At 59.6% G+C, this 24,643-nt stretch overlaps 1 protein-coding gene across 5 annotated transcripts in view; it reads right to left on the bottom strand.

Moving 5' to 3' along the window:
• The window catches only part of GSE1 (Gse1 coiled-coil protein), a 471,483-nt gene that overhangs the window by 14,871 nt on the left and 431,969 nt on the right, over positions 1 to 24,643 (bottom strand). For 4 of the 5 annotated variants that reach the window (XM_066349514.1, XM_066349513.1, XM_066349510.1 and 1 more), the window contains 7 exons: positions 12,103 to 12,302; positions 6,895 to 7,070; positions 6,211 to 6,408; positions 5,393 to 5,584; positions 4,661 to 4,983; positions 3,902 to 4,226; positions 654 to 1,267 (listed from right to left, as the gene is read on the bottom strand). In XM_066349514.1, coding sequence (XP_066205611.1) covers positions 654 to 1,267; positions 3,902 to 4,226; positions 4,661 to 4,983; positions 5,393 to 5,584; positions 6,211 to 6,408; positions 6,895 to 7,070; positions 12,103 to 12,302 — 2,028 coding nt within the window. The remainder of the gene's footprint in view (positions 1 to 653; positions 1,268 to 3,901; positions 4,227 to 4,660; positions 4,984 to 5,392; positions 5,585 to 6,210; positions 6,409 to 6,894; positions 7,071 to 12,102; positions 12,303 to 24,643) is intronic. The other variant, XM_066349511.1, reaches the window with a different exon arrangement.

The raw sequence follows: 24,643 nt of genomic DNA, 5'->3' as shown, positions 1-24,643 counted from the left end.
AGCCTAGACCAACAACCAGGGAAGACCTGGTCTTGGCCCTAGATTCCAGCTAAGAGACTGAATTCAATACCAAGCAAGATCCAGTTTTCAACAGGAAAGAAACTGGTCTGGGGCCCTGATCCCTCCTGGGGGATGCAGGTGTGGACTATCGTTCTCACCCTGGGCCTGCTCACCTGTTCTTCTTGGCTCTTTGGGGGAACTGAGCGCCCCACCCCTGCAGGAGCAGGGAAAAGGAGGCCACATCTCCCGCCCTTGCGCAGGCCCATTTGCCTACAACTTCCTATACGAGGCTCCTGCTGGGCCCAGGCCGTCTCTCAATAGCCTCCTCCCCTGTTATGCTGCATTATTAATATTTAAAACTGTCTCATTAGCCTCTGTATATCATTTATTAATCATGCATTTCTGTGGAACCGTCTTAACAGACAGTCTTTGATTTGGCTTTTTGGGATAACCTGTGTTTTGGCAAGACAGGTAAGGGCTCCAGGTCTATCTCCTTAGCAGAGGTTTTGGGTATCTACACAGATGATGGTGACCTTTGCTCCCTGGAGCTGCTAAAACCCCAGAGCGGGAAGCAGGGGTGGCAGGGGGGCCAAGTGGCTAGCACTACTGCTCCCCAGTCCCGGGAGGTCAGGGGCCACCCAGGGAGACCGGACCTTTCTCCTGGGCCTCTCGCCGCCTGCGCTCCTCCAGGTCCAGCTTGCTGACCAGCCTCCGGCGCTGCTGCAGGAACTCATCATAGATGTAGGCGGGGTCAGACACCCTTGGCGCTGGGGGCCGGTAGGGCGAGCCTGGCTTCAGGGGTCCAGTGAGTTCCCCAAAGGAGGGTGGCTGGGTGAGGGAGGGCCGCGGCTGGCCCAGGATGGTCTGGGTGGACTTCTCGAGCTCAGCCAGGAAGGGCCCAGACCCGTGAGGAAAGGCCTGGTGCTCCAGGCTCCCTGCCTCCCGTGGTGGCGGCTGGTACTTGTCCAGGGGGGTGGCCTCGCGCTTCCGGGGCCCCTCCTCCACCTTTTCTGGGCAGTAGACCCGTTCCACCTTCACCAGCGGGACAGCCGCCTGGCGGCTGGGCTCAAACGGGGCAGGGTGACTGTGCAGAGGGTGGCTCTCGGGGGCCCGCCGTGTCTCCAGGGTGCTGTCCATCAGGGACACCGGGTTCCAGAGGGCTGTGGGCACGGAGTGGTGCTGGGGCTTGGGCGAGATGAGGGGCGGGGGCCCGCCAAAGTGCTGCGGGGGGTCTCGGCTGCCCGGCTCATGACGGTTTGGTCCCGGCCTAGGGAGTGAGCAGACCAAGCCATCAGTCATGAGAGATTGGGCATGCCAGCCACCCACCAGGGCCCGGGTGTAAGAGGCAGCTTGAAAGATGGCCCAGATGGGAGCCCCCTTCGAGGGCCAGGCTCTGGGGAGTGGGGTGTGTGTGTGTGTGCGCGCGTGTAAAAGCCTCCTTCTCTAAGCCACTTGACCAGGGGCTGGAGGGAAGAACACAGCTTCCACTCCTCACCCGAGTACTGGCCATTTCACTTCCTCTTCGAACAACTCAAGGCAAATGTGCGTAGACCTACTTTTGAGAAGACACAGAGAATGGGGAGGTGGACACTGCTCGCTGAGGGCACAGAGACGGTCGGTGTCAGGTCCATGCCACACCTCCTTTCAATCTGGTTTCTCACCCAAAACCTAGCATTAGCTCCTTCTACTCCACAGTTCCTGAATCACCATGGACTCCTGTCGAGACAGACCCTCATCTTTGTTTTCCACAGGAATCCAATTACATAGAGAATAAAGACTCTGGCGCCGAAGGGGTGACCCTGCCACTGGTGCCCACCTCCAAATATGCCAAGCAATGTGCAGATTAACAGGGCAGGCCGGCTGCCTTCAAGGTGGCCATAAGAACTCTCTTCCCGCTGTTTCTGTAGACTGCAGCAAGACAGACCAACTCCCAGGGCATGCCCAGCCCAGTGACGCAGGAGACACCCTCACAGCCAGGGGAGGCTTGTGCTATTGCTGACCCCCAGTGGTTCCCACCGGAACTGCAGCAGCCCCACGTGGCCCCAAAGCAGTAGCTGGGGTCCAACAGACCAGCAGCTCTGCCATGCAGTCCTCCTAAACAATTCTTTCCGTAGTGCATTTCAAACAAGATTCAACAAAAGGCTATCTGAGTGTTGTTTCGTCCACAGTGTATCTATTAGTTATTTATTTTTTAGGAGAAGCCCCGTGCTGCCCAGATGACCAGGGCAAGGTCTGAGAGGATGGGAGCAGAAGAAGCAGAGGGCATGCAGCTACGTGATCAGGCTCTCAGGCCTCTCCATGCCCGGCCAAGGAAGGAGACATTTAACCACAGCCACCAAACCTCCTCCTCGTTTTCCTGGACGGGACTCAGGCTGGGAGATAAACGTGCTGCTGCCGCACCACCTCGGGTCGGCAGAGTACAAAAGGGAACCACACAGCAAGCTGTTTCCTTAAGTAAACAACAAAGGAATAAAGCCCATTAGCAGAATAAATATTTCAAGCACCAGGGCCAAGCTCTGGTTTTCTAGCTTGGAGCACAAGGGCCAATCAGAACGTCAGATTCACACTGCTATAAGCCTGACTGTGCCACCTGCTCCTGTGGGGGCCACCGAGGCCAGGTGAGAGCTGGCAGTCACTTCTCCTCCACATTGCAGGCCTGCCCAGGGCTGCTAGGCCCTGAGGGGGAGGTCATCCTGCTGGAGCCTGACAGCCGCCCCAGGATGTGGGGCCCTGAGCTGAGGAGGATGCCCGAGGGAACCAGAGCTCCAGATTCCATCCGATGTGGACTTGCGCTGGCTGCTCTCCCAGTCCCCTAGGCAGGAGGGGAGTCAGAGGAGCAGAGAACAGCTCACAAGCAGTTAAGACCAAGCCTCGGTGTGGCCTCAGGGTGGGCCCAGAGAAGCAGAGGGACAGCGAGCAGCAGAGAGCAGGCCTGAGGCGGCGGAAGACCCACACAGGGGGTCTGCCTCTAGTTCACTTCCAGTCACGCCCAAGTTGCCAAGGACACAGCAGGAAACCCATCAGTCAGCCCAAAGCTGGAGGGGAGAGAGGGACGGAGCAAGTGGACATTTAAAAGGCTCAGACACCCGAGTACATCTTCCCTGGAACAGCACGATGTACATCAAGAGCTGGAAAGACACTCAGAAATCTTCCTGTTCAGCCTCCTTTGTGCACTACTGAGGAAACTGAGGCCCAGAGAAGGTAAGCAGTGTCTGGGGTCCCCAAGTCTGGCCCAGACAGAGCTCTGGGGGTCTGGCCGGGCTCTCCACTCTCTTTGGCTGAGGGAGTCGGACCAGCCCTTCGGAATGAGCCCTGGCGAGATGGGGAGGGAGGAGAAGGACGACAGAGGACGGCCAGACCAACAAGTGGAAGCAGGGAGGCCCAGGAAGCTGCTGTGAGAAGGGGGCGCCGGGGCCAAGCGCCTCCCGGGGAACGCTGTCAAAATGGGGCCAGGAAATGGGTGTATGTCTCATTAGAAAAGCAATCAAGTTAACTTTTTACTTGAATAAAAATTTAAAGGCAGTTCCTTTCCCATTAAAGTTTGGGCTTGGAACCAGAAAAAGAGCGAAAGAATAGAACAGACCCGATGATCAACCAAAGCTGCTCTCCTCCGTCTCTTCCCGTTACACGTGTCCCCTGGACACACAGCGGGGCTGCATGGACAGGACCTGGTTCTGGACAGTGGCTTGTGGGCGCTGCTCCTCAGGGAGAGGGTGCCTCTGAGCACCTCCTCCCCCTCCTCAGAGTCCACTTACTCACGGGCAGACGGTAGTTAGAGCACGAAGACGAAACGCAGTAAGTGAAGACATTTAGTGGGATGCTAGGCAAACCACAGGCGCTCAATAAATGTAGGCCGACTAAAAACAAACCTTCCCACACACCTCGACCCGGCGAGCCCTACCTGGCGCTCTCCGGCCTGTGCTCAGGCTCCGTGGGCACCAGGGGCCGGCCCATATCCAGGTGCTGCTCCAACACCTGCTGCCGAAACTCTGACACCTGCGACTGCCGGTCTTCCTTCTCCTGCCGCAGCCGCCGCTGCCGCGCCAGCCACTTCTCCTCCTCGTTGGTGCGCTGGATGAGCAGGGCCGTGGCGGCGCTGCTGCCCGGCAGAGAGAAGATGCCATGGTTGGAGAGAAGGCTGGGCATGGTGTGATGGGGGGCCGGGGCCGGGTGCAAGGGGTGCTGCACGGGCTTGGGCACCTGCAGACCCGCGTCCTTCAGCTTCTCTGTGGGGGGAGAAAGGCCATCATGTCACAGCAGGAGCCCAGCAGGGCAGGCCCAGCTCGCTCCTGCCTCCTTTCTTGCCCGACTGTCCACAGAGCACGCCACCCCACAGCCTGGACCAAGACAACCAGAAGAGCCTCATGGAGGCTTTCAGGAAACAAGCCTTGTCCCAGGGGAAGTACGGCCACTGGCAGGTGCTGCCCCGCCCAGCCCAGGGGCAACCGAGCTGCAGTGGGGTGCCCGGCAGGCACGCACTAGCTCACGAGAACACACGGTCATGCTTTCAGGAATCATGCAATTCGGTTGTTAATAAATAAACCCTTATTAAAAGTTAGACATGTACACTTAAAAGAGCCGTCGGACCCACGCCGGATCACCCCTGCAGCCGCGCACCCCGGGGCCAAGGTCTGCCCCTCTGGCTCTCCCACCCGGGTACCTGCTCGGGTCGGGGTCAGCTGCTCCGAGGGTTTGGCCCGCTCCTCCGTGGCATGGCCACGCAGCCCGTGCAGCTCCGCCACCGGCAGGAAGGCCGGCTCCAGCGCCTTGGCGGCCAGCTGCTCCTTCTCGCGGGCCCGCTGCTCCCGCTGGCGCTCCAGCTCCCGTTCCCGCTCCTTCTCCCGCTCGCGCTCCAGCTCCTTCTCCCGTTCCCGCTCCTTCTCCCGCTCGCGCTCCCGCTCACGCTCCTTCTCCCGCTCCCGGTCAGCTTCCCGTTCCCGCTCCCGCTCGCGCTCCCTGCGCAGCTCCTCGTCCATCTGCAGCCTGTGGGGGGTGGGGGTGGGGGAGCCTGAGTTCCACTGGGAGGGGGGTCAGAGACAGCCCGCCAGTGAGAATGCCCAGAAGAGAGGGACTGGCAGCCACCCCCAAGGTCTGCGTGGCCCCAGCATTCTAGCCGAGTAGTGATGGGCATTAGAAGCTCGAAATCTGTTAGCTACAAGCTGTGTATTAACTCGAAGCCTTGCTGAAAATCCATGCTAGAAGGTGGTGATCCCAACAGCCACCAAGGAGCATCGGCTGTCACTGTCCCATTGACAGGCAAGGACACTGAGGACAGGAGTGGCTGAGGAGCCAACCAACCACCAAGTGGGCAAGCCAGGCCCCAGCCAGGCTTTCCTCTGCTCTGCCACGGGGGCCTGGCGACCAGAGGGTGCCAGCCTGGGACGTCACTTACCTCTCGGCACTGAGGCTGGACATCCGCTCCGAGTGCAGCGCCGCCAGGGACGAGTGGGACAGCTCGGGGGGATAGCGGACCCCGGAGAGGTGAAGATGCATGGCCGACGGGTGCAGCGGAGGCAGGGAGCCGGGGGTGGGGATAGGGTAGAAGGGGGACCGCAGGGCGGACAGGCAGTAGGAGTCATCCATCCTGTGCCGAGACAAGTCAGTGAACACCCAAGTTAAAGGAAAAGAGGCAGGGCCTGGTCCTTCAGCCTCCACAAGGGCCGGGTCGAGTCCACATCCACGGCCAGCCCCAGAGCCCCTTGATGCCAACAGCTCGGGAGTCCAAGGCCCTGCCTGCCACCCCAAGGCTCAACCAGGCCAGCACCTTTCTGGGTCGGACCAGCAGCCCACACTTTAACTGCAGCCCCATCAGGCTCGGATTCAGGAAGCTCCTACCCAGAGCAGTGACCACACACATTTCCACTGGGGTGCTTACACAGCAAAGGAGTCCCTCCTAGGTACCTAACACCTGGTGCTCTGGTCATCGCTAGCTCTGTGCTTCCAGTGGAGCCAGTGCCGAAGGGAGAGAGTGGGGAAATGGCAGCTCAGACAGGGCCACTTCTACCAGGACAAACCCCTACTGGCTAATCTGGAAGGTTGGGGGGCTGCTCCAGGCTCTAACTGGGAGTCTGGCCCCCAAGACATGAGAAACACATTCCTGGCCAGGTCCCATTCTGCCATCAGCAGAGTAGCACCTGAGCATGAGGGCCTGTGGGGCAATGGCCCTGGTGACTCAGTGGGGACGGTGGAGGGAGGTCTTGGACAACTCACCTGAAGGCCGGGTGGGGGAAGGGGTGCGGGGCCAGGTAGCTGGGGTGATAGTAGGCTGCGGCAGTGGCTGGGTCCAGGCCGAGGGGAGGTAGGGAGGACATGCGAAGGTCCTCGGTGGTGTGGTAGGGCCGGAAGCTCCTCAGGTAGTCCTCGGTCACCGTGCTGGGGGGCACCACATGGTGCACAGGCCGCTGGAGGCTGCAGGCAGGGACGAAGAATCGGAGGTGAGCAGAGCGCCTGCTCCAGGATGGGAAGTGGGTCAGCCTCCCCACACTCCCCGCCATCACCTCCCTCGGAAGGACGAGCCTCCGGGGACAGGTTTCGGTTCTCACTAACGAGATGCCGGTGATGGCAGAAGGCCCAGCGCACAGAGGCGGGCGGCTGCTGCTCCTCGCCTGCTTGACCCCTCTCTGTCCTCACCAGCAGGCACATGCTTGCTATCTGCAGCCCGGAGGGACCCCTCGCCCCAGGAACCAGGACAGGGTTTAGGCAGAATGGGAGAGCCAGCAATCATCTCAGCATGGAAACGGACAGCAGGCACAGATGGGGCCGCGGGCCGAGGGCTGAGCCACCATCTGGCGGCCCTTAGCCTCAGCTGGTGCAACCTCCAGGCTGCCGGCTCGGCCCCAGGGACCCAGACCCCGAGTACTCGTGGCCGTCCCCAGTCCCGATCTATAGACTTACTTGAGCGGTGGGAATCGGGAGTCTTGCACGACTGAGCTGGGGGAGATGCCGAAGGGATAAGGGGTGCTGAGCAGGTGGGAGGGGATGGCTGGGCCCCCCGCCTTCTCCTGGGGCAGCGGAGGCTCCACGATGAGGCGTTCCCGACCGCTGCTGCTGCCCCGAGAGCTGGTGTCCTGCTGGTGACAGAGAGCAGTGGGTCAGGGGAAGGGCAGCATGGGCAAAGGAGGGCTGCCCACAGGATGGGGCATTCTTCCTCCAGACCCACAGGAAAACCACAGGTTTAGTGCATGTTCTAGAAATGTCCTTTCCTTAAGGTTTTCTACCCAAACCTGGGGAATGTGCCGCGGGAGGCAGAACCACATGAGAAAGGGAAACGGGGTCCCTGTAAGGGACAGGTCTGGACTGAAACGCACCTGAGGGCTGTTCCCTTCCGGGCACAACGGGGAAAGACACAGCCTCCCTCTAGAATCACTGGGTTCACCAAGCCAAGGACCCGTGAGGGGACACAGCAGAGAGCAGGGGCTCCCCACCCACACAAACACCCAAACCCTTCCAGCATAGATTTCCCACAAGATCACATTAGCTCTGAACCCAAGGCTGAGGAGTTAGATGCTGAAGGCCCAGCATAGCCCTCCCCCACCCCCAGAAGCCAGCTCTGTGCAGCAGGGCGGAACAGAAACATGGGGCCCGCCCACTCATCTCCAGATGCTCAAGGGCATCCCCAGGGGCCAAGGCCACAACTGTGCTGACAGCTGCATCACAGATACCTTGACTGTGCTGCTCACAGAATGACTCAGCCTCAAGGAGCTGGCATTGCCCCAGGGGTTCAACATACCCCAGTCTGCCCCCAGCCAACCCCTGGGGTGTCCCTGGCACCAGCCAGAGTCGCAGGGGGACGTCGACTAGTCAGACCCGCCTGGGCAGACCTTCACACACACTGGGGTAGAGATGGCGTGGCCTGTGGCCACACCTTTCCTGGACAGTGAGTGATCTTGGGCCTGGACAGGGAGGTGGAGCCCAAGGACTCAGAGAAGGGGTTGGCCCAAGGCATGAAGGAAGAGCCCCCCAACTACACCAAGGGACATTCTCCAAGCTTGTCTACAGAAGTGTCCAGCCCCGCCCTGGCCAGATTGCTTAGTGGTCAGAGCTTTGTCCCAAAGTGCAAAGGTTGCTGGTTCGATTCCTGATCAGGACATATGCGGGGGGGGGGGGGGCAGTTCAATGTTCCTGTCTCTCTCCCTCCCCCTGAAATCAATTTAAAAAAATAAAAAGTGCCCAGCTCCAAGAAATCACACCACTGGAAAGTTCTGACTGTCCCTGTCATTCGTGTGGCTGAAAGGGAGCTGCTCAGAGAGCACTAAGTGCAGTCAGAGGCTCTCACTCTGGATTCGGGAGCAGCGGCCACCCTGGCAGGCCCCCTCACTGTGACAGCCCCCCTCGGCCTGCGCTCTAGGCTTATCCTGAGCAGTGGCCACCTACTCCCGAGCCCGAGGTTCCGAGCCAGCCCTGCCTTCCCTTGGCCAGATCTGCACAATGTCACGTCTGACCACGTGATCAGACTGAGCTTGGAGCAGGCAGGCGGTGCTCCCAGGGACCAGCCCAACTCCGACTACCCCAAATCCATGGTGCTTCCACGTGCCACAAAACACTAAACATCCCCCAAAACGAGCGAGCCCGTGACTGTCTCATGGAACTGGCAAGCTGAGGAGCATGTCCAGGAATGGCCACTGCACACAGGGTGGAATGCCTGGACCTGGGGCTGAGGCCCTGGAGCCGAGGCCTGAGCCCAAGGAGATGCCTGGCTCCCTGTCCTCCAGCTGCTGCTGTGCCTGCTCCGCTGACGGCCTTCATCAGAGGCAGAGCACCCGGCTCACCCAGCTCCGCGTGTGGGTAGTGAGAGACGGACCACCAGCTCTGGCTGCCCGTCCGACTTCACCCTGGCCGACAGCACACCGCGGAGCCAGCCACTGACAGGAGGGCTGCCGCTCACAGAACAGGACACATCCATCCGTCAGACACGTTCACCAAACACGTCCTGGCCAGGCAGCCGCTGTGCCACCTCAGCCCTCCATAAGACACATCAGCAGTAATTAATTGAAGGAGACAGGCCGCTGATTGGAATTTCTAATGAGCAGCAACATCTGTTCCCTTCCCACGTGCTGACAGAGCCCCCCGCCAGTCACTGCGAGGTCCTTGTAGGTTCAAACTCCAACGTGCCCTTCCCAGAAGGAGTGTTCACATGTCCAGTGTCAAGGATGGGACACACACATGCACCAGTGTCCTGAGTCAGAATCAGGAGCCCAGAATTCCCATCTCCCAGTTTTCCAAAGGCTTTTGTGCTGGGGTGCACGCCTGGCCTTGGGGTCCTCCAGCTACCTATGCAGACAGCAGGGGGCTCCCAATTCACCTTGGGAAATGGCTCCTATCTGGTCCTGGACACCCGTAGGTGACTCCCTTATATAACTGCCCCGTGCCTCAGTTTCCCTATCTGTCAAACGTGCCAATTGCAGTGCCAGCTCATAGAGCAAGGACAGGGCACAGGTACAGATGGGAAGCGGGGTGAAGATGGGTGGGGGGAAGAGGGGGGCTCACACACAGCCGTGCACCACCAAGCACGAGGTTACCCCCACTCCCCGCACTCCCGTCTGCACTGCTGATGGACGGAGAACCTCCAGGGTGGGGCTGGCCGACTCTCCCTCACATCCTCGCCTCGCCGGGCACAGGGTCAGGCCAGCACACGTACAAACATCCATCATGAGGAGCCACCACGGCCCTACACCAACCAGCTCCAGGGGCCCGGCCCTCACTGGGGCCCCCGTGGGGTAGAACCCTCTTCTGCCCTCGGCAGGGCAAAGCCCTCCTGAAAGCAGCCGGGCCAGATGGCACCTTGTCCTGGCCTGGCTGACACACACGAGGAGTTGGAGAGGCCGGGGTAGAGGCGGCAGGCAGGCAGGGGTGTCGGCAGGCCGGACCCACCTGCCTTCTGTCTGGCTGGCGCCTTGCTAAGCTTGTGACAGGCCCCTGGGAATGAGGTCATCTCAGCTCGGAGGGTGCACAAGGGCTGCCCAGTGGGATGGACCCAGGCGGCAGACCCCACAGCCACCCCAAGGCACCCCGACGTGCCGCCGGGCTCCCCCTGCTGTCCCCGGCAGCAGGCACGCACGGAGGAGCATCTGCGGGCAGCTTTTTATTTCTGCATCGCGGCTGCACGGCTGCAGGCGCAGCTGCAGGGATGAAAGAAAGACGAATGAGGGGGAGGCAGGAAGGGAGGAAAATCCTTCATTCTCTGGTGATTAGAGAGGTTTCCAGTCAGACAGACAGGACATGCCCTGTTAGCTTTAAAATAGACTATTTTTCATTTCATCTGTCCTTTTGAAACTCCAACTACCTGGGAAATGTCGGTGACCCTGGCGATAGGCCCCAGAGCCCCCCAATTCCCCGTCCTGCAGGAGGGCCCCCCACCATGACCCCTGAACTACCGCTTTAGGAAGCAACTCCCCTCTCCTGCCCATGTCTCTCCCTGGGCTCCCCTCCCCAGAAGGATTAAATTCTCCACTGAGCCTTTGTGCTGAGCGGCTGAGCCATACATCACTGCTAATCCCGCTCCCTCCCTGCCTCCGCCCTCGGCCCTCCGCCCTCCCTGGTGGCCTCAGTGTTTCATGCACCGCCAGTGGCTGGAGCCAGTCTATGGCCGGCCCTCTCTGGGGTTCGTTTCTGAGCTTCTGAGCGAGGCACGGAGGAGCCAGGAGGCCTGCGGCAGGAGGGCTGTTTACAAGGCATCCTGGGTCCAGGCAGAGAGGGAAGAAGCCCCTTGGGTACGAGCAAAGGAGGTGACTCAGGCTGTGACAACTGCCCCCAGCTAGGGATACAAGTGAGTCAGGAGGGAGGCAAGGAGCTGCAGCTCTTGAATCAGGTGGCTGGGCCCCCCGAGGTCAAGGCTGACCATGGGGGGGAGGGCTGACAGTGAGGGGCAGTGGGCCCCTCTGGAGGCAGGGGACGCAGGGAAAGACATCCTGTCCTCCCCCGAACCAGGGCCAGAGGGTGGCCCTGGCCGCCCCCAACCCGTCTGGCCGATCCACTGGCCGGGCCTTTCCGGGCCTTCCCGGGCCGCACACCGAGAAGAGCACACGATGCCAAGGCAGCAGCTTCTAGGCAAGCACAGGGGCCCCAGCCAGGTGACAATCCGGGAGGGTTTGTCACCTTCAACGCAGGGTTGCCGTCCAGTTAGGGCCACACCCAGGGGGTCCGAGGTCGCAACTGTTTCCAGGGGTCCCCACTGAGTTCCTTGGGGACTCACCCTAAGTCAGGACCTGCCTGATGGACACCCCCCCCCAAGGGGCAGCAGATAGACCCTGAGTGATGACGCTGAGCCCCCACCCCACCCAACAGGGCAGAGCTGGGGTGGGAGGAGACGAGAGGTCCCCCCCTCCACTTTCTTTGTGGTTTAATTAGTATCTCCAAGTGGTGCCATCCCTCGGGGAACTTGGCAGAAAAATCCAGGAGTGAAGCACAGCAACAATGTTCTTAATTAGAAAGGTCTCCTCGGGCTGGGAGTGGGGGGCGGGGGCGGCCCTGGGCAGGTGCAAAGGAGCGGCTCCTCTGCACAAGCAGTCACCTAGCAGCGGCCACACACGGGGAACCCCAAGTGTTACGATGGGCCCCCTCGGCGGGCATCAACAGGACAGACACACAAAAACGTGACATGCGAAAACGTTTTCTGGCCTTTTCCCACTTCAGTTCCTTGTTTGAGCAATTGGTAAATAACAATAGCTATTGTTTATTAAGTGCTTATGACACAGAAATGCCATCTTAAGCACTTTAAGGGGGGGATGGGCTGAATTATATATCATGCCCCCCCCATTCATGTTGAAGCCCCAATCCCCAGGACCTCAGAATGTAACTGTTTTTTGGAGACAGAGCCTTTAAAAAGAGGTGCTTAAGAGGAGATTAGGACACACCACGCACAGAAGGAAGAGTCCGTGACGACACAGGGAGGAGGAGACAGCTGTCTACAGACTGAGGAGAGGCCTCCGGAGAAAGCAACCCTGCAACAACCTAACCTGAGACTTGCAGCCTCCGGAACTGGGAGGGTCTCTGCTGTGTAAGCGCCCAGCCTGAGGTGAATGACACCCACAAATAGAAGACCACCTCCCCCACCCCTGTGGCCTGTGGTCACACCCAGGTCCACCATGACCCCCGGGCACTCACCTGCCGGCTCTCGCTCCTCCAGACGCCATTGACGGTCTTGGTAGGGGCGATGGTCACCACAGGGGGGGTGCTAGGGACGCTGTGGCCCCCAGGGGGCACGATGATGGGGCCCATGGGCACGCGCTTGGGCGTGCTGGCAGGGGAGCTGTGGTTGGTGGCTGGAGAGGACACGGGGGACGACTCACTGCTCAGTGAAGACCCTGCAAGAGAAGGACACAGCTTCAGCCGTGGATTCCAATGGCTCAGTGTTTGGCTCAGGCTCCCCAGCCCTCCTCGTAGACAGGGACCCAGACCCAGATCTCAACCGAGAACCATAGATAGCGCCCGGGACCCTGTGTGCTACTGAAATAAGGCGACCCCTATATTTTATCACGTCACAGCAAAGAATCAACTAGAGCCAGACACCAGGCAGTTGAGGGCATATCACTGCCTCAACGCTGGCCCTGTGCATCTAGGCCACCCAAATGCACAGCCCCGGGGGACGCACAAGCTCGGGCAGCTGTGCCCTCTGCCAGCCAGGGGTGCACCGCTGGCTCCTGAACGCTTCCCGTACGGACTCGGGGTGTACGGGCAGATCTGGCATGGAGGCTGCTGCTGAGAGTCACAATGAGAGACCTGGAGATGCCCCATCTCGCGCCTGGACTCAAGGGGCCAATGCTGGCCCCACCAACAGGGTACAACTGGGCGCCTTCTATCTCTAAGATCCCCACTTGGGGCACGTGCAGCCCAGGGAAGGTGGGGGTGGCGGGGGAAACGCGTCAGTAAGAACCTCCCCTTCCAGAAGAATTCCACCAGCTTCAAGTCATCCCCCTAAATTTTGTTCAGAACCGGTGTCAGTCCCAGGGACACTCATCTTGTCTCCACGCCACCTCAAGCGGCCACTCTCGTATCACCAAACACAACCTTTGTCCACGGGGCGGCCTATGGCTCAGGGGCGCCCTGAGACGAGCTCAGCTGCCAAGGCATCGCTGAGGGGAAGGCGCTCTGTGGCACACGCCTCGCTTTCTGACCCGGAGCCCCGACACCGAGGCCCCACAGACGGAGACGGCTCTGAGCAATGCCCCCAGCCCGGCCTCTTCCGCGGGGCTCCCTGGGATTGTGCACAGCCTGCAGAACTGTACTGGGCAGCCCTACAGGGCGGCTCCCAGTCCAGGCAGATGAGCCCCGATGCAACCCACAGGCTGAGCCCCAAGAACCCCAGCAGCACTTTCTGCTCAGCAAGCCTGGGAACAATGCCTAGGCCAGGCACCCCCTCCCTCTCAGCTCCCAGTGCCCGGCCAGGTGGACAGTGAGGAGTCGAATGGGAGGCGCTGTTCTGATTCTCCAGATGGGCCAGCCAACCACAGCCCACACCCTAAGATTCTGCAGCCCTCAGCTGGCTGGGCCAACCCTCGGGACCAAGCACCGGGTCTGGATCCCAGCTCTGCTGCCCACCTGTGGGGGCAAGCTCCCAGACTCCTGGTCAGATGCCATGACCGCTGGGGGACAGCCACCAGGGGAGGGCGTGAGCGCCCTTGCTTCCCGAAGGGGGAGGTGCCTTCAAGGTTCTGCAACAGGCTGGAGCCACTCACATCAGCGAGATCCAACCGGGAGTCAGTTTCGCGACCACTGTGAAAACGGGGCTGGCTGGGACTGACCCAGCGGCCTGCCGCTCACTCTGCTAAACAGATGGAGGGAAATCCTGGCAGTAAGCTGGGGAGGGCATGACATCCAGGCCCTGACCCAGTTCTGTGCAACTTCGGGAAACTGCCTGCATCTGCCCAGGCTCTGCTCTCTGTCCAGGGCCTGGCTGGGTGTCCCGCTCCTGGGTCTGTACCCGAACTGGCCTGGTGTCCACCACAGTCACGACCTGAAACTACCCTGAGGCCCGCCAGCAGCTAAAAGGACACGGCTTGCGTGTGTCCTCCAATCCAAAATGGAGCGCGCAGGCAAGGTGGGACAGGAAGCGGCCACAGCCTCGGGCACCTGGTGAGTCACACCGACACCACCATGTGAATCCAGACAAAAATGCAGCGACAGGGCTGGAATCCAGACAGTCGTACCTGCTGGGGGAGCGGACAGATGGCGGGCCTCACTCACTGTGTTTCGGGATCTGTGGGTTCACTCTGCAAAGTCGGCCTGCTGGGCGCTTATGGTCTGTATACTCTTCTGTAGGTTTTTAGATTTTGATAAAAAGCCCATCTTAGGGCCTGACCTGTGGTGGCGCAGTGGATAAAGCGTCGACCTGGAAATGCTGAGGTCGCCAGTTCGTAACCCTGGGCTTGCCTGGTCAAGGCACATATGGGAGTTGATGCTTCCTGCTCCTCCCCCCCCTTCTCTCTCTCTGTCTCTCCCTCTCCTCTCTAAAATGAGTAAATAAATTCAAATAGTTTTAAAAAAAAAAAAAGCCCATCTTAAATTTTTTTAATTTCATTTATTTGGTTGTTTTTACAGAGACAGAGAGAGGGATAGATAGGGACAGACAGAAATGGAGAGAGATGAGAAGCATCAATCATTAGTTTTTCGTTGCGACACCTTAGTTGTTCATTGATTGCTTTCTCATATGTGCCTTGACCGCGGGCCAGACTGAGTAACCCCTTGCTCGAGCCAGCGACCTTGGGTCCAAGCTGGGGGGCTTTGCTCAAACCAGATGAGCCCGCGCTCAAGCTGGCGACCTCGGGGTCTCGAACCTGGGTCCTCCGCGTCCAGTCCGACGCTCTATCCACTGCACTACCACCTGGTCAAGCCCATTTTATTTTTGAAGGAAAAAAAATACTAGGCAGGGATCTTTCTCTTTAAAAGAGAAATTTCCATGGAATCTCTACCAAGCTCTTTTTTTGGTTTGCGTCATCTTTATTAAGATGTGATTCCCACATCACAAAACTAACCGCTATCTAACCTCTATTGAGTTTGTGATTCATTCACAACTGTGCAATCATCACCACAATCAATTCTAGAATGTTCTCTCCACCCCAAAAAGAAACCCTGTACCCATGAACACCTCTCCCCTCCCCCAAGCCCCTAGCAATCACCAATCTGCTGTCTCCATGGATTTACCTATTCTAGAGATGTCATGGAATCACACAATACACAGCCTTCTGTGACTGACTTCTTACTTTTTTTTTAATTGAGAGGAGGAAAGATAGACTCCTACATGCACCTCGACCGGGATCCACCTGGCAACCCCCATTTGGGGCAGACTTCTGGGGCCATGCTTGCAATGGTGCTATTTTTAGCGCCTGAGGCAGAGTGCACAGGGCCGATAAGCTCAAACCAATCAAGCCATGCCTGCGAAGGAGTGGAGGGGAGGGAGAGGAGCGGGAGGGAGAAGAGGGGAGAAGCAAATGGTTGCCTCTTCTGTGTGCCCTGACCAGGAATCGAACCCAGGACATGCCGGGCCTCCATTCTACCACTGAACCAATCGGCGAGGGCTTGTGACCACCTTCTTTTTTTTTAAATTTATTTATTTATTTTGTATTTTTCTGAAGTTGGAAACAGGGAGGCAGTCAGATAGACTCCCGCATGCGCCCAACCGGGATCCACACGGCACGCCCACTAGGGGGTGATGCTCTGCTCATCTGGGGCATCGCTCTGTTGCAACCAGAGCCATTCTAGAGCCTGAGGCAGAGGCCATAGAGCCATCCCCAGTGCCCGGGCCAACTTTGCTCCAATGGAGCCTTGGCTGCGGGAGGGGAAGAGAGAGACAGAGAGGAAGGAGAGGGGGAAGGGTGGAGAAGCAGATGGGTGCTTCTCCTGTGTGCCCTGGCCGGGAATCGAACCCGGGACTCCTGCACGCCAGGCCGACGCTCTACCACTGAGCCAACAGGCCAGGGCCTGTGACCACCTTCTTTCACTCAGCATGACGTTGTTACAGTTCATCCGTGTTGTGGCGTGTCAGGAATATACTTCTTGTCATGGCTAAACAATACTTCACTGTCTAAAGGGACCTTGTTTTGTTTATCCATCATCACCATCAATGATTGGGTGTGTTACCCTGTGGTTACTGTGAGTGGTGCTGACGTGACCACTGCTTGTAAAGCCCATGTCACTTAGGTGCTTGGTTGCCCAAAGGACCTACTGTGTGCCCAGCTCACACCCTGGGAGGCCCTGTCTAAACTCTGCCTGTGAGTGGAGGGAGGGTGGGTATTCATGCTCTGGAGGCAAAAAAAGTAAAGAAAGAAAACAAACCCAGCCTGGCCTGTGGTGGCACAGGGGATCGAGCGCTGACCTGGATCTCTGAGGTTGCCGGTTCGAGGCCCTGAGCTTGCCTAGTCCAGGCATGTATGACGAGCAATCAATGAACAACTAAAGTGAAACAACTATGAGTTGAAACTTCTGATCCCACCTCCTCTCCATAAAATCAATAAATAAAATCTTAAACAACAACAAAAAAATCCACCAAGAGCCCACCCCACTGATCCAGGCAGAGGCTGCAGCTGCCGGAGGCCTGGTTGGAGCGGAAGGCCAGGTAGGCTCTGGTCCTGGGGGGCTTGGGAAAGATGGGGACAGACACCCTGAGCCCCATCCTGAGCCTCACGGAGGGGGAAAGCCGACACCTCCCCTTAGGAGCAGGAGCACCCGACTGCCCAGGGGACTGTGTGACTGCCCTGCCCCCCCCCCCTCCACACCACCCTGCATTACTGTGTCTGGATTAGCCTCTTCTCTAAGAATGAGGGAGTCTGTGGGGAGGGGCCCAAGTGGGCCCACACCTGGGAGGCCATCCACAATTAGCGCCTAATCCCCTTAGGGCCGGGCTGTCAGTCGCCAGGCAGAGCGCTCCTTCGATCCCTGACCACGCACCCGCCAATTAGCGGCGGCCGCCCGAGTTCTCAAGGCAGCGGCGGCTGCGGAAGGGCCGTGATCGCTGTAATTAACTGGAGGCATGCGGCAGGAGTCAGCGGAAGCATGTGGATTGGAGATGACAAGAGGCAGAGTGCTCGGTGTCACCTCTGTTGTCTGACCTGAGGATTAGCGCCCGAGGCCGCCTGGGCACATGTAATTAACAGCTGAGACCCCAAAGTTGCTGAAGGGGAGGGGAGTGAGGACTGAAAATAAAACTGCAATTCTGCAGGTCAGCTCTCCTAGATGTGCGCGTAACCAGCCACACGAGTAATTACAAAGCACCCACTGCAGGTCCTTAAACAAGGGTCTCGGTGTCGCTGCAGGACCACCCTCACCTGCGTCACTGCGGAGTGCAGAGGGCAAGGACTGGTTGCGGTCACACCAAACAGCCCTTGTCCACCCCGGGTCTGACTCTGCACGGAGTTAGGCCACCGAGCTTGGGAAAGTGACAGAGAGAGCAGAGGACAGTGACCATCTGATACATTTCTCTAAATAGAAGACCCTTGGGACATTATCCTGACAGGCAAGCAGGGCTGGAGGGGGCACCACAGGAGGCAGCTGCTCCCCACTCGCAGGGCAGCCGGGGACCTTTCCATGCCGAGTCCTCCCCCAGTGCAGGCTCGGACCTGAGAGCCACAGGCAGGTGGGCGGGAGCTCACCCGGACCGCTATGTTCTCTCCTTTGTCTGCGTTTTTTTCCATCCCAGGTCATCCTGACTTGGTCTCTGGGCTGACCTTGTGCAGCGAGAACCTCATCAGGCTCTCATGGCCCTGGGCCCGGTGCGGGAGGCATCCCCACTGGGAGATACGGCCTCCCACAAGCCCCTCTCCAGGCTGCCTTCTGCCACCCCCACCTCCAGCCAGGACGAAGGAACCCAGGCCCAGCAGACTCACACCATGTGGACCCTGATCAGTCCTGCTCCTCCACCTGTGAGGCCCCAGAGGAGTTGTGGCACCTGCAAAAAGCCTCCCAGCCAGCAGGCAGTCGAGTGGGACAGAAGCTGAACTGTCCCAGTTTTTGGTCCCGCCTCCTTCCTTTCCCTAAAAGGTCCACACGGTTAACAGGAACAGCGGACCCTGAACGAAAGTCCAGCCTGTGCCTGGTGGGAATGGAAGTGCGTGGGTCAAGGAGATGAAGTCCCCATCGAAAGCACAGGGCAGTGGGAACAGGGCAGGAAACCCCTTGGACTAAGCAGGCCTGGCCCACAAACAGCCAGATGCAGGGCACACATAAGGCTGCTCTTGTCCTGGCTGAAGTTCGGGAGGAACCTGCTGAGAGACCTCATGGTCTCTCCCACAGGCCGGGAGCTTCTCCTCCTCTCCACCCCACCCCACCCCACCCCACCCCATGGCCGGCACGCTCCTGCGCCTGCCTTACTCCCACGTGATTGTCACTAAAACCAAATCAGCAGCAGTGAGATGCAGGTCTTTACTACCAAATGCATTTCCAGGGGCCAATGACTTGTTGATGAGCAGGCAGGGCTGGGAAGGATGGCAGGCTCCTGAGCCTGAGGGGCAATGCTGCGCTGTCAGGGTGCACAAGAAGCCAAGAAGGGCACACTGAGCGAAGGGAGGGAAGTGGGGGAGAGGCGAGGAGGAAGAGAGGGGAGGGGAGGGAGCTTTAGAAGGGACAGGCAGTCACTGCTGTATCCTCACAGCCCCCTGGCCTCGCGCTCTTAATATCCAGGACGGGGTATCACCCACCAGGGCACCGCTCCGGTCACTTCCATTGTGCCTCCCCGGCCTTCCCTCCCATCTCGCACGGCGCTCCGTCCCTCGCTCCCCAGGGCCTCACTCCCCCCCCCCAGGTCCAGCCTCTCTTGTCCAGCTGCCTCCAGACAGCAGAGAAGGGAGAAGCGTGGAGGGCGCTCCTGCCGGAGCTCACACCTGTGCAGAGACAGATGGGGCTGCAGACACCCACGGGGAGACGCGGCCGCCTTGCCAAGCCCGCCAGCCGCATGGCTGACGCTGACTGAGAGAGAGAGAGAGAGAGAGAGAGAGAGAGAGAGACACACACACAGACACACACACACACACCCACGGCGGGAGTGCCAGGCGGGATCTTCTCCCCCCTCGTTTGTTTTGTCGCTGTCTTCGAAAGAGGCAGATTTCAGGTGGCCGCGGAACAGAAGAGCCCTACCCTTGTTCTCAGGCCGGCTGCACAACGGGCACACTGGTAGGCAGAGTCACACCACCACACGCCCCAGCCTCCTGGGGACTCAGGCACAGGACACTGATTCCAGGCAGCTCCCGGGACCCGACGGTAACCAGACCTGCCTGCAAAGCCAGTGACGAGATGAGGCAGGCAGCCAAGAGACGCCGGGGAAGGAAGCTGGCTGGGGACCCAGCGTTCGGGGCTCTGGACCTGAACGAGAGCTAGAAATTCAAGTCCAGCTGCCACCACCACCACCGCCACCGCCACCGCCACCACCACCACCACCACCCTCAACCTCCTGGTGTCTGATCCAAATAAACCCCGGCTAGCTTGGTCGTTTCTCTCACAGGCAACAAAAACGTTGTCCGCGCTCTGTACAGAGCCACCTGGTGAGTGAGGCTGCTGGGCTGTCCCACAGGGCTCAGGGCGGCAATGTCACGCACCCTACCCGCTCTGCGGGGAGGACTGGATGTGGGTCTGAACGGGCCCGCACGGTTTCAGAGGCCACCCTGCTCCCTCCACCGAGTGCCGCGCCCTGGCCACAAAGATGATCCCTGGGTCACAGGTGCCTGAGGAGACCTCACCCTGCACAGCTGAGCCCCGGGCCCCTCTCCACAGTCCAAGGAACCCTGTGGTGTGACTACCGGCCTCTAGAAGAGGCAGGCGGGATGCAGAGGGATGAGACAGGATCGGTTAGGACTGGTCCTACGGGTCCCCAGCGTGGGGGCTGCGCAGGCCCTGGATATCTCGAGCGTGTTTCCCCGGCAGCTGAGGACGTGGCGGGCTGTTCGACCCGCCGCGCTGCCCCTCAGCAGACGGGTACTGCGGCCCCACGGGAGGCGCCTGCTGCAGCGTGGAGGCGAGCAGATTGCCACACAGCTTGTGAGAACCGCCGCCTGGCAGCACCCCCGGCCCTGCCGCACTGGGGATGGATGGCGGGGTGCAGCCTACCAGACTCGCCCTCCGTAAGGGGGGCACAGAGGGGAAGGGGCAGGCTCAGAAGGCTCCCGAGGCAGGGTGAGCAGCTGTCAGACCCGAGCCACGGCCAGGTGGCCACCAAGGGAAAGGAACTGTCTCACACCCTCACTCAGCGGATCAACCAGCACCCACGGGACGACCTGGGGATACCCAACGTGTCCTGGAAGCCATGGAAGAGGCGGGGAGGCTCAGAAGGGTCACAACCGATGACAGCAGGTCTTAGGACTCCTCGGCTGGGACTCACGTCAAGGCCCAAACGGGGGCTTCAGGCACCTATTGGGGTGAGCACGGCCCCTGTCAGAAGAGGTTCTGGTGGGGGGGCTGGCAGGGAGGGGGGGCCAGGCCAAGGCTGGAGTGGACCCAGCAGCTTCCAAGCTGAGAACGGCCGCCTGGCCCAGGGAGACATTGTTTTGGTGGCCAGGATAACAAGGGACAGGCTCCAGCGGCTGACGACAGACGCTAGGAGCACTGCCTGCATGACACTTCAGGGCAAGCGGGGCCCCCTGGCCTGTGGCTGACACAGGGTCCACTGGGCATACTGAGGTCAGACTCAAACCTGTAGCCGAGGCCCCTTCCAGAATGTGTGCTGTGGGCTTGGTTACTCCTTGGGCCCCCTTTCTCCCAAGGAGTAAGGACAAGGGACTTGGTGATGGAGAGAGGCCACCCTGGGCCTGGATGCAGCCCACACCGTCAGTACAGACAGGAGCAGCTATGGTGCCGGTGGCTGACCTCAGCCCAGAAGGCTGGGTTCTCTCCCTCCCAAACTCAGGTCCAATTCAGCGAACGCAAGCCCCAGCGCAGCGCCCAGTGTCCAGTAGAACCCCTGCCCCTGCACTCACAGAAAGCAGTTTCCATCCCAGGCTCCCCTCCCGCCAGGGAGGGCCCTCCAGCCCCGGCTGGGCTGCTGGAAGGTGGGGGAGGGGTGACAGTGACCAGGGTAGAGAGAAGGTGATGGCATTGATGGCCCTCATTCACAGCGCACAGCTGCTGTGTCTGGTGCCACTGTGTTCTCGCTTAATCACCAAAATCTATGAGATAAAGATGTTATCCTCATCCTGAGAAAAGACAGAAGCTCAGAGAGGTAAGGCCATGCGGCCAGGGTCACACAGCCAGGACATGAACCAGAATCCACCAGCATCCACTAATGCCCAAGGAGTGGTCAGCCCGATGAGCACCCACCCCAGGGTGGGTCCAGGTGCAACGGGACACCTGGCCACACCGGCCACGGGGCTGAGTGGCCAGTGTTGCTGCAATGAAAAGAATGCACACTTGAGAGCCTCAGAAAAAATAAAATCCCCCACTGAGGGCTGATTCTCCAGCCTTTCTCTGGGGTAGAGCGGATGATAGGGCACAGGGTACAAACATTTCTGCCTCTGAATTGAAGTTTTTTAATTAAGTGAGAGGGGAGGCAGAGACAGACTCCTGCAGGTGCCGACCAGGACCCACCCAGAAAGCCCCCTAGGGGGCAATGCTCTCCCCATCTGGGGCGTTGCTCTGTTGCTCAGCAACAGAGTTCTTCTTAGAGCCTGAAGCTGAGGACAAAGAGCCCTCCTCAGCACCTGGGGCCAACTCCAATCGAGCCATGGCTGCAGGATAGGGGGGAGGGGAAGAGAAGGGAAGAGAGGTGAAGATGGTGGAAGATGGGGGAAGAGGGGGGCTGCAGGGGGGAAAGGGAGCAAGAGGGGGGAAGAGGGGTGGAGAGAGAGAGAGACAGACAGACAGACAAAGAGAGAAGCAAGAGGGGGAGGGTGGAGAAGTAGATGGGCACTTCTCCTGTGTGCCCTGACCGGGAATCGAACCTGGGGCATCCACACACAGGGCCAATGCTTACCGCTGAGCCTACCAGCCAGGGCCTGAATTAAACTTTTAAACTGCACCCTTGTGACACTTGAGGAAGGACATTAGCTAAGAAGCAGAGGGGACAGCTTGGTCCATGGCTCAAAATAATAACATGACTCTTCCACAGTGGGGGAGGGTTGGGAGGTGGAGTGGGGGGTCAAAGGTGAGCCGGATGCACCTCAGGCAAGGACAGGCACTTGTCTGGCAGCCTGTGGATGACAAAGCCAAAGTCAGCCCAGCTCTCTGTGGGGCCTGCGGGCAGCCTCCCCGCTCCCACTATCTCTCTGCTGGTCTAGAAGCTGCTCTGGCCCCAGGGGGGGCCTGTGTCAGTGGGGACAGGGCTCCTGGGAGTCGACCATGGGGTTCTGGGCCACCTGAGTCCCTATACACTGAATGACAACACCTCCAGGGGTATGAGAGCCCTTCACCCATTGCCCTGGTGGGAGACACAGCAGGCCCGGCCCTGGTGGGAGAGATTCAGCAGGCCCGGCCCTGGTGGGAGAGACTCAGCAGGCCCGGCCCTGGTGGGAGACACAGCAGGCCCGGCCCTGGTGGGAGACTCAGCAGGCCCGGCCCTGGTGGGAGACACAGCAGGCTGCAGTGTCCTGAGACCTAAGACTTTGGAGCTGCCACGCTTCTCCTCCGCTGCTTATGATGTGGGAAAGTTAGAGCTTAATTTTGTCCACCAGCAAAATGAACGGAGAACAGAAGGAGGAAGAGTGGTACACAGCAAGTGCTCAACAAACAGTCGCTGCCATGGTGGAGGAGGAGGAGCCCTCAATGCGGCTGCCTCCTCACACGCCCAGAACAGGTGTGGGTGCCATCCAGTCACAAGGCTGTTCAGTCACGAGAAGAAATGAAGGCCTGCACTGCTACGCTGCACCACGGAGGGGCCTGGAAGCGTCAGGCTGAGCATGGGAAGGCGGTCACAAGGCTGTGGGACCCCACAGAGGCCAAACATCCAGAGCAGCACACATCTGCTTCTTCACCCCCCTCACCCGCCTCCAGCAGCCAAGGCCCCATTGGAGCAAAGTTGGCCCGGGCGCTGAGGATGGCTCCATGGCCTCTGCCTCAGGCGCTAGAATGGCTCTGGATGCAACAGAGCGACGCCCCAGATGGGCAGAGCATTGCCCCCTGGTGGGCGTGCCGGGTGGATCCTGGTCGGGCACATGAAGGAGTCTGTCTCTCTCTGCCTCCCCACTTTTCACTTCAGGAAAGAAAAAAACCGAGGGGGAGGGTGAATTTTATGGCATGTGAATTATATCTTTAAAAATCATCAAGTCTAGCCTGACCAGGCAATGGTGCAGTGGAGAGAGCATCGACCTGGGAAGCTGAGGACCCAGGTTCGAAACCCCAAGGCTGTCGGCTTCAATAGAGGGTCACTGGCCCAGCTGCAGCCACCTCCTCCCTGGCCCGTCAAGATGTGTATGAGAAAGCAATCAACGAACAACTAAAGTGCCGCAACTATAAGCTGATGCTTCTCATCTCTCCTTCTTGTCTGTCTGTCCCTATTTGTCCCCCACCCTAAAAAAGGAAAAAAAAATTATTAAGCCTAACCCCCTCTTCCATTTCCAAGCCCATCAAAAGCACCCCTGTGGCTATCGGGTCGGGCAGGGCAGGGCAGCGGGATCCTGCTGCCTCTCCTACTCCCACCCTCTACCCTGCTGCCCCCAGAAGCTGAAGCCCTACTTCCCCCACGCCCTCCAGGGAAGCACAGACCAATGCTCCCTGTACCACTGCAGTGGGGACTAGGGGCAACCCTGGGCAGCAGCAGCAGGGGGCACAGGGTCCCTCTTCACCAGCTGAGTGACCTGAGCTATGCTATGACCTGACCTCTGACCTCAGCTTCTCCAGCAGCACAACGGGCCAACTCAGGATGCCAGCCAATTCTGCAGATGTCAACGACAAGGTCAGACCTAGAGTGACTTGGTGAGAAAAATGGGGACCAGGCACGAGGTGTGACCCAGAGAATGTACCGGACGGTAACTAAGCCTCTTGTTTCTTCGCATCAAGGCCCCTGGCTGCGGCTGACCAGGTGGAGAATCACAGACTGAGCTCACTGCCATGACGTCAGATTCTTAGACTCTGCTTGTGGCAAAGTTCAAGAGAGAGATAGAGAGTGGTGAGGCCTAGGCACACTCACAGAACTCGAGAACCAGGGCATCCCAGGGTCCAAATACTGCTCCACGGTCCACAAACGCCGAGTCCTCCCAAACCTCAGCTGCCTCAGCAAAACGAGGGGCATGACGTCAGCGAGCCAGCGGCAGACACCAGGCTTCCACGTCGGCTCCGTCCTCTCCTGACACTTCCCAGGGCGTCACACGGAACACCCTGGTGGCAGCCACAGGGCCTGACCCTGCAGCAGCACACTCTGTTCCCGGCCAGCAAGGACCGGCAGCCTCTGGCACACTGGCTGCCTGCTGGCTGGCGTCTCAAGCCCGACTCTGGGCCAGCCTGGGGCGGCACTGCAGAGGAGAAGCCCGACTCTGGGCCAGCCTGGGGCGGCACTGGAGAGGAGAAGCCTGACTCCGGGCCAGCCCGGGGCGGCACTGGAGAGGAGAAGCCCGACTCCGGGCCAGCCCGGGGCGGCACTGGAGAGGAGAAGCCCGACTCTGGGCCAGCCCGGGGCGGCACTGCAGAGGAGAAGCCCGACTCTGGGCCAGCCCAGGGCCTGGGGCGGCACTGGAGAGGAGAAGCCCGACTCTGGGCCAGCCCGGGGCCTGGGGCGGCACTGGAGAGGAGAAGCCCG

This window comes from Saccopteryx leptura, chromosome 9 (assembly GCF_036850995.1).
Source record: "Saccopteryx leptura isolate mSacLep1 chromosome 9, mSacLep1_pri_phased_curated, whole genome shotgun sequence".
NCBI classification, from domain to species: domain Eukaryota; kingdom Metazoa; phylum Chordata; class Mammalia; order Chiroptera; family Emballonuridae; genus Saccopteryx; species Saccopteryx leptura.
Note: the sequence above shows the minus strand (reverse complement) of the source record. Positions and strands in the feature narration are given on the sequence as shown.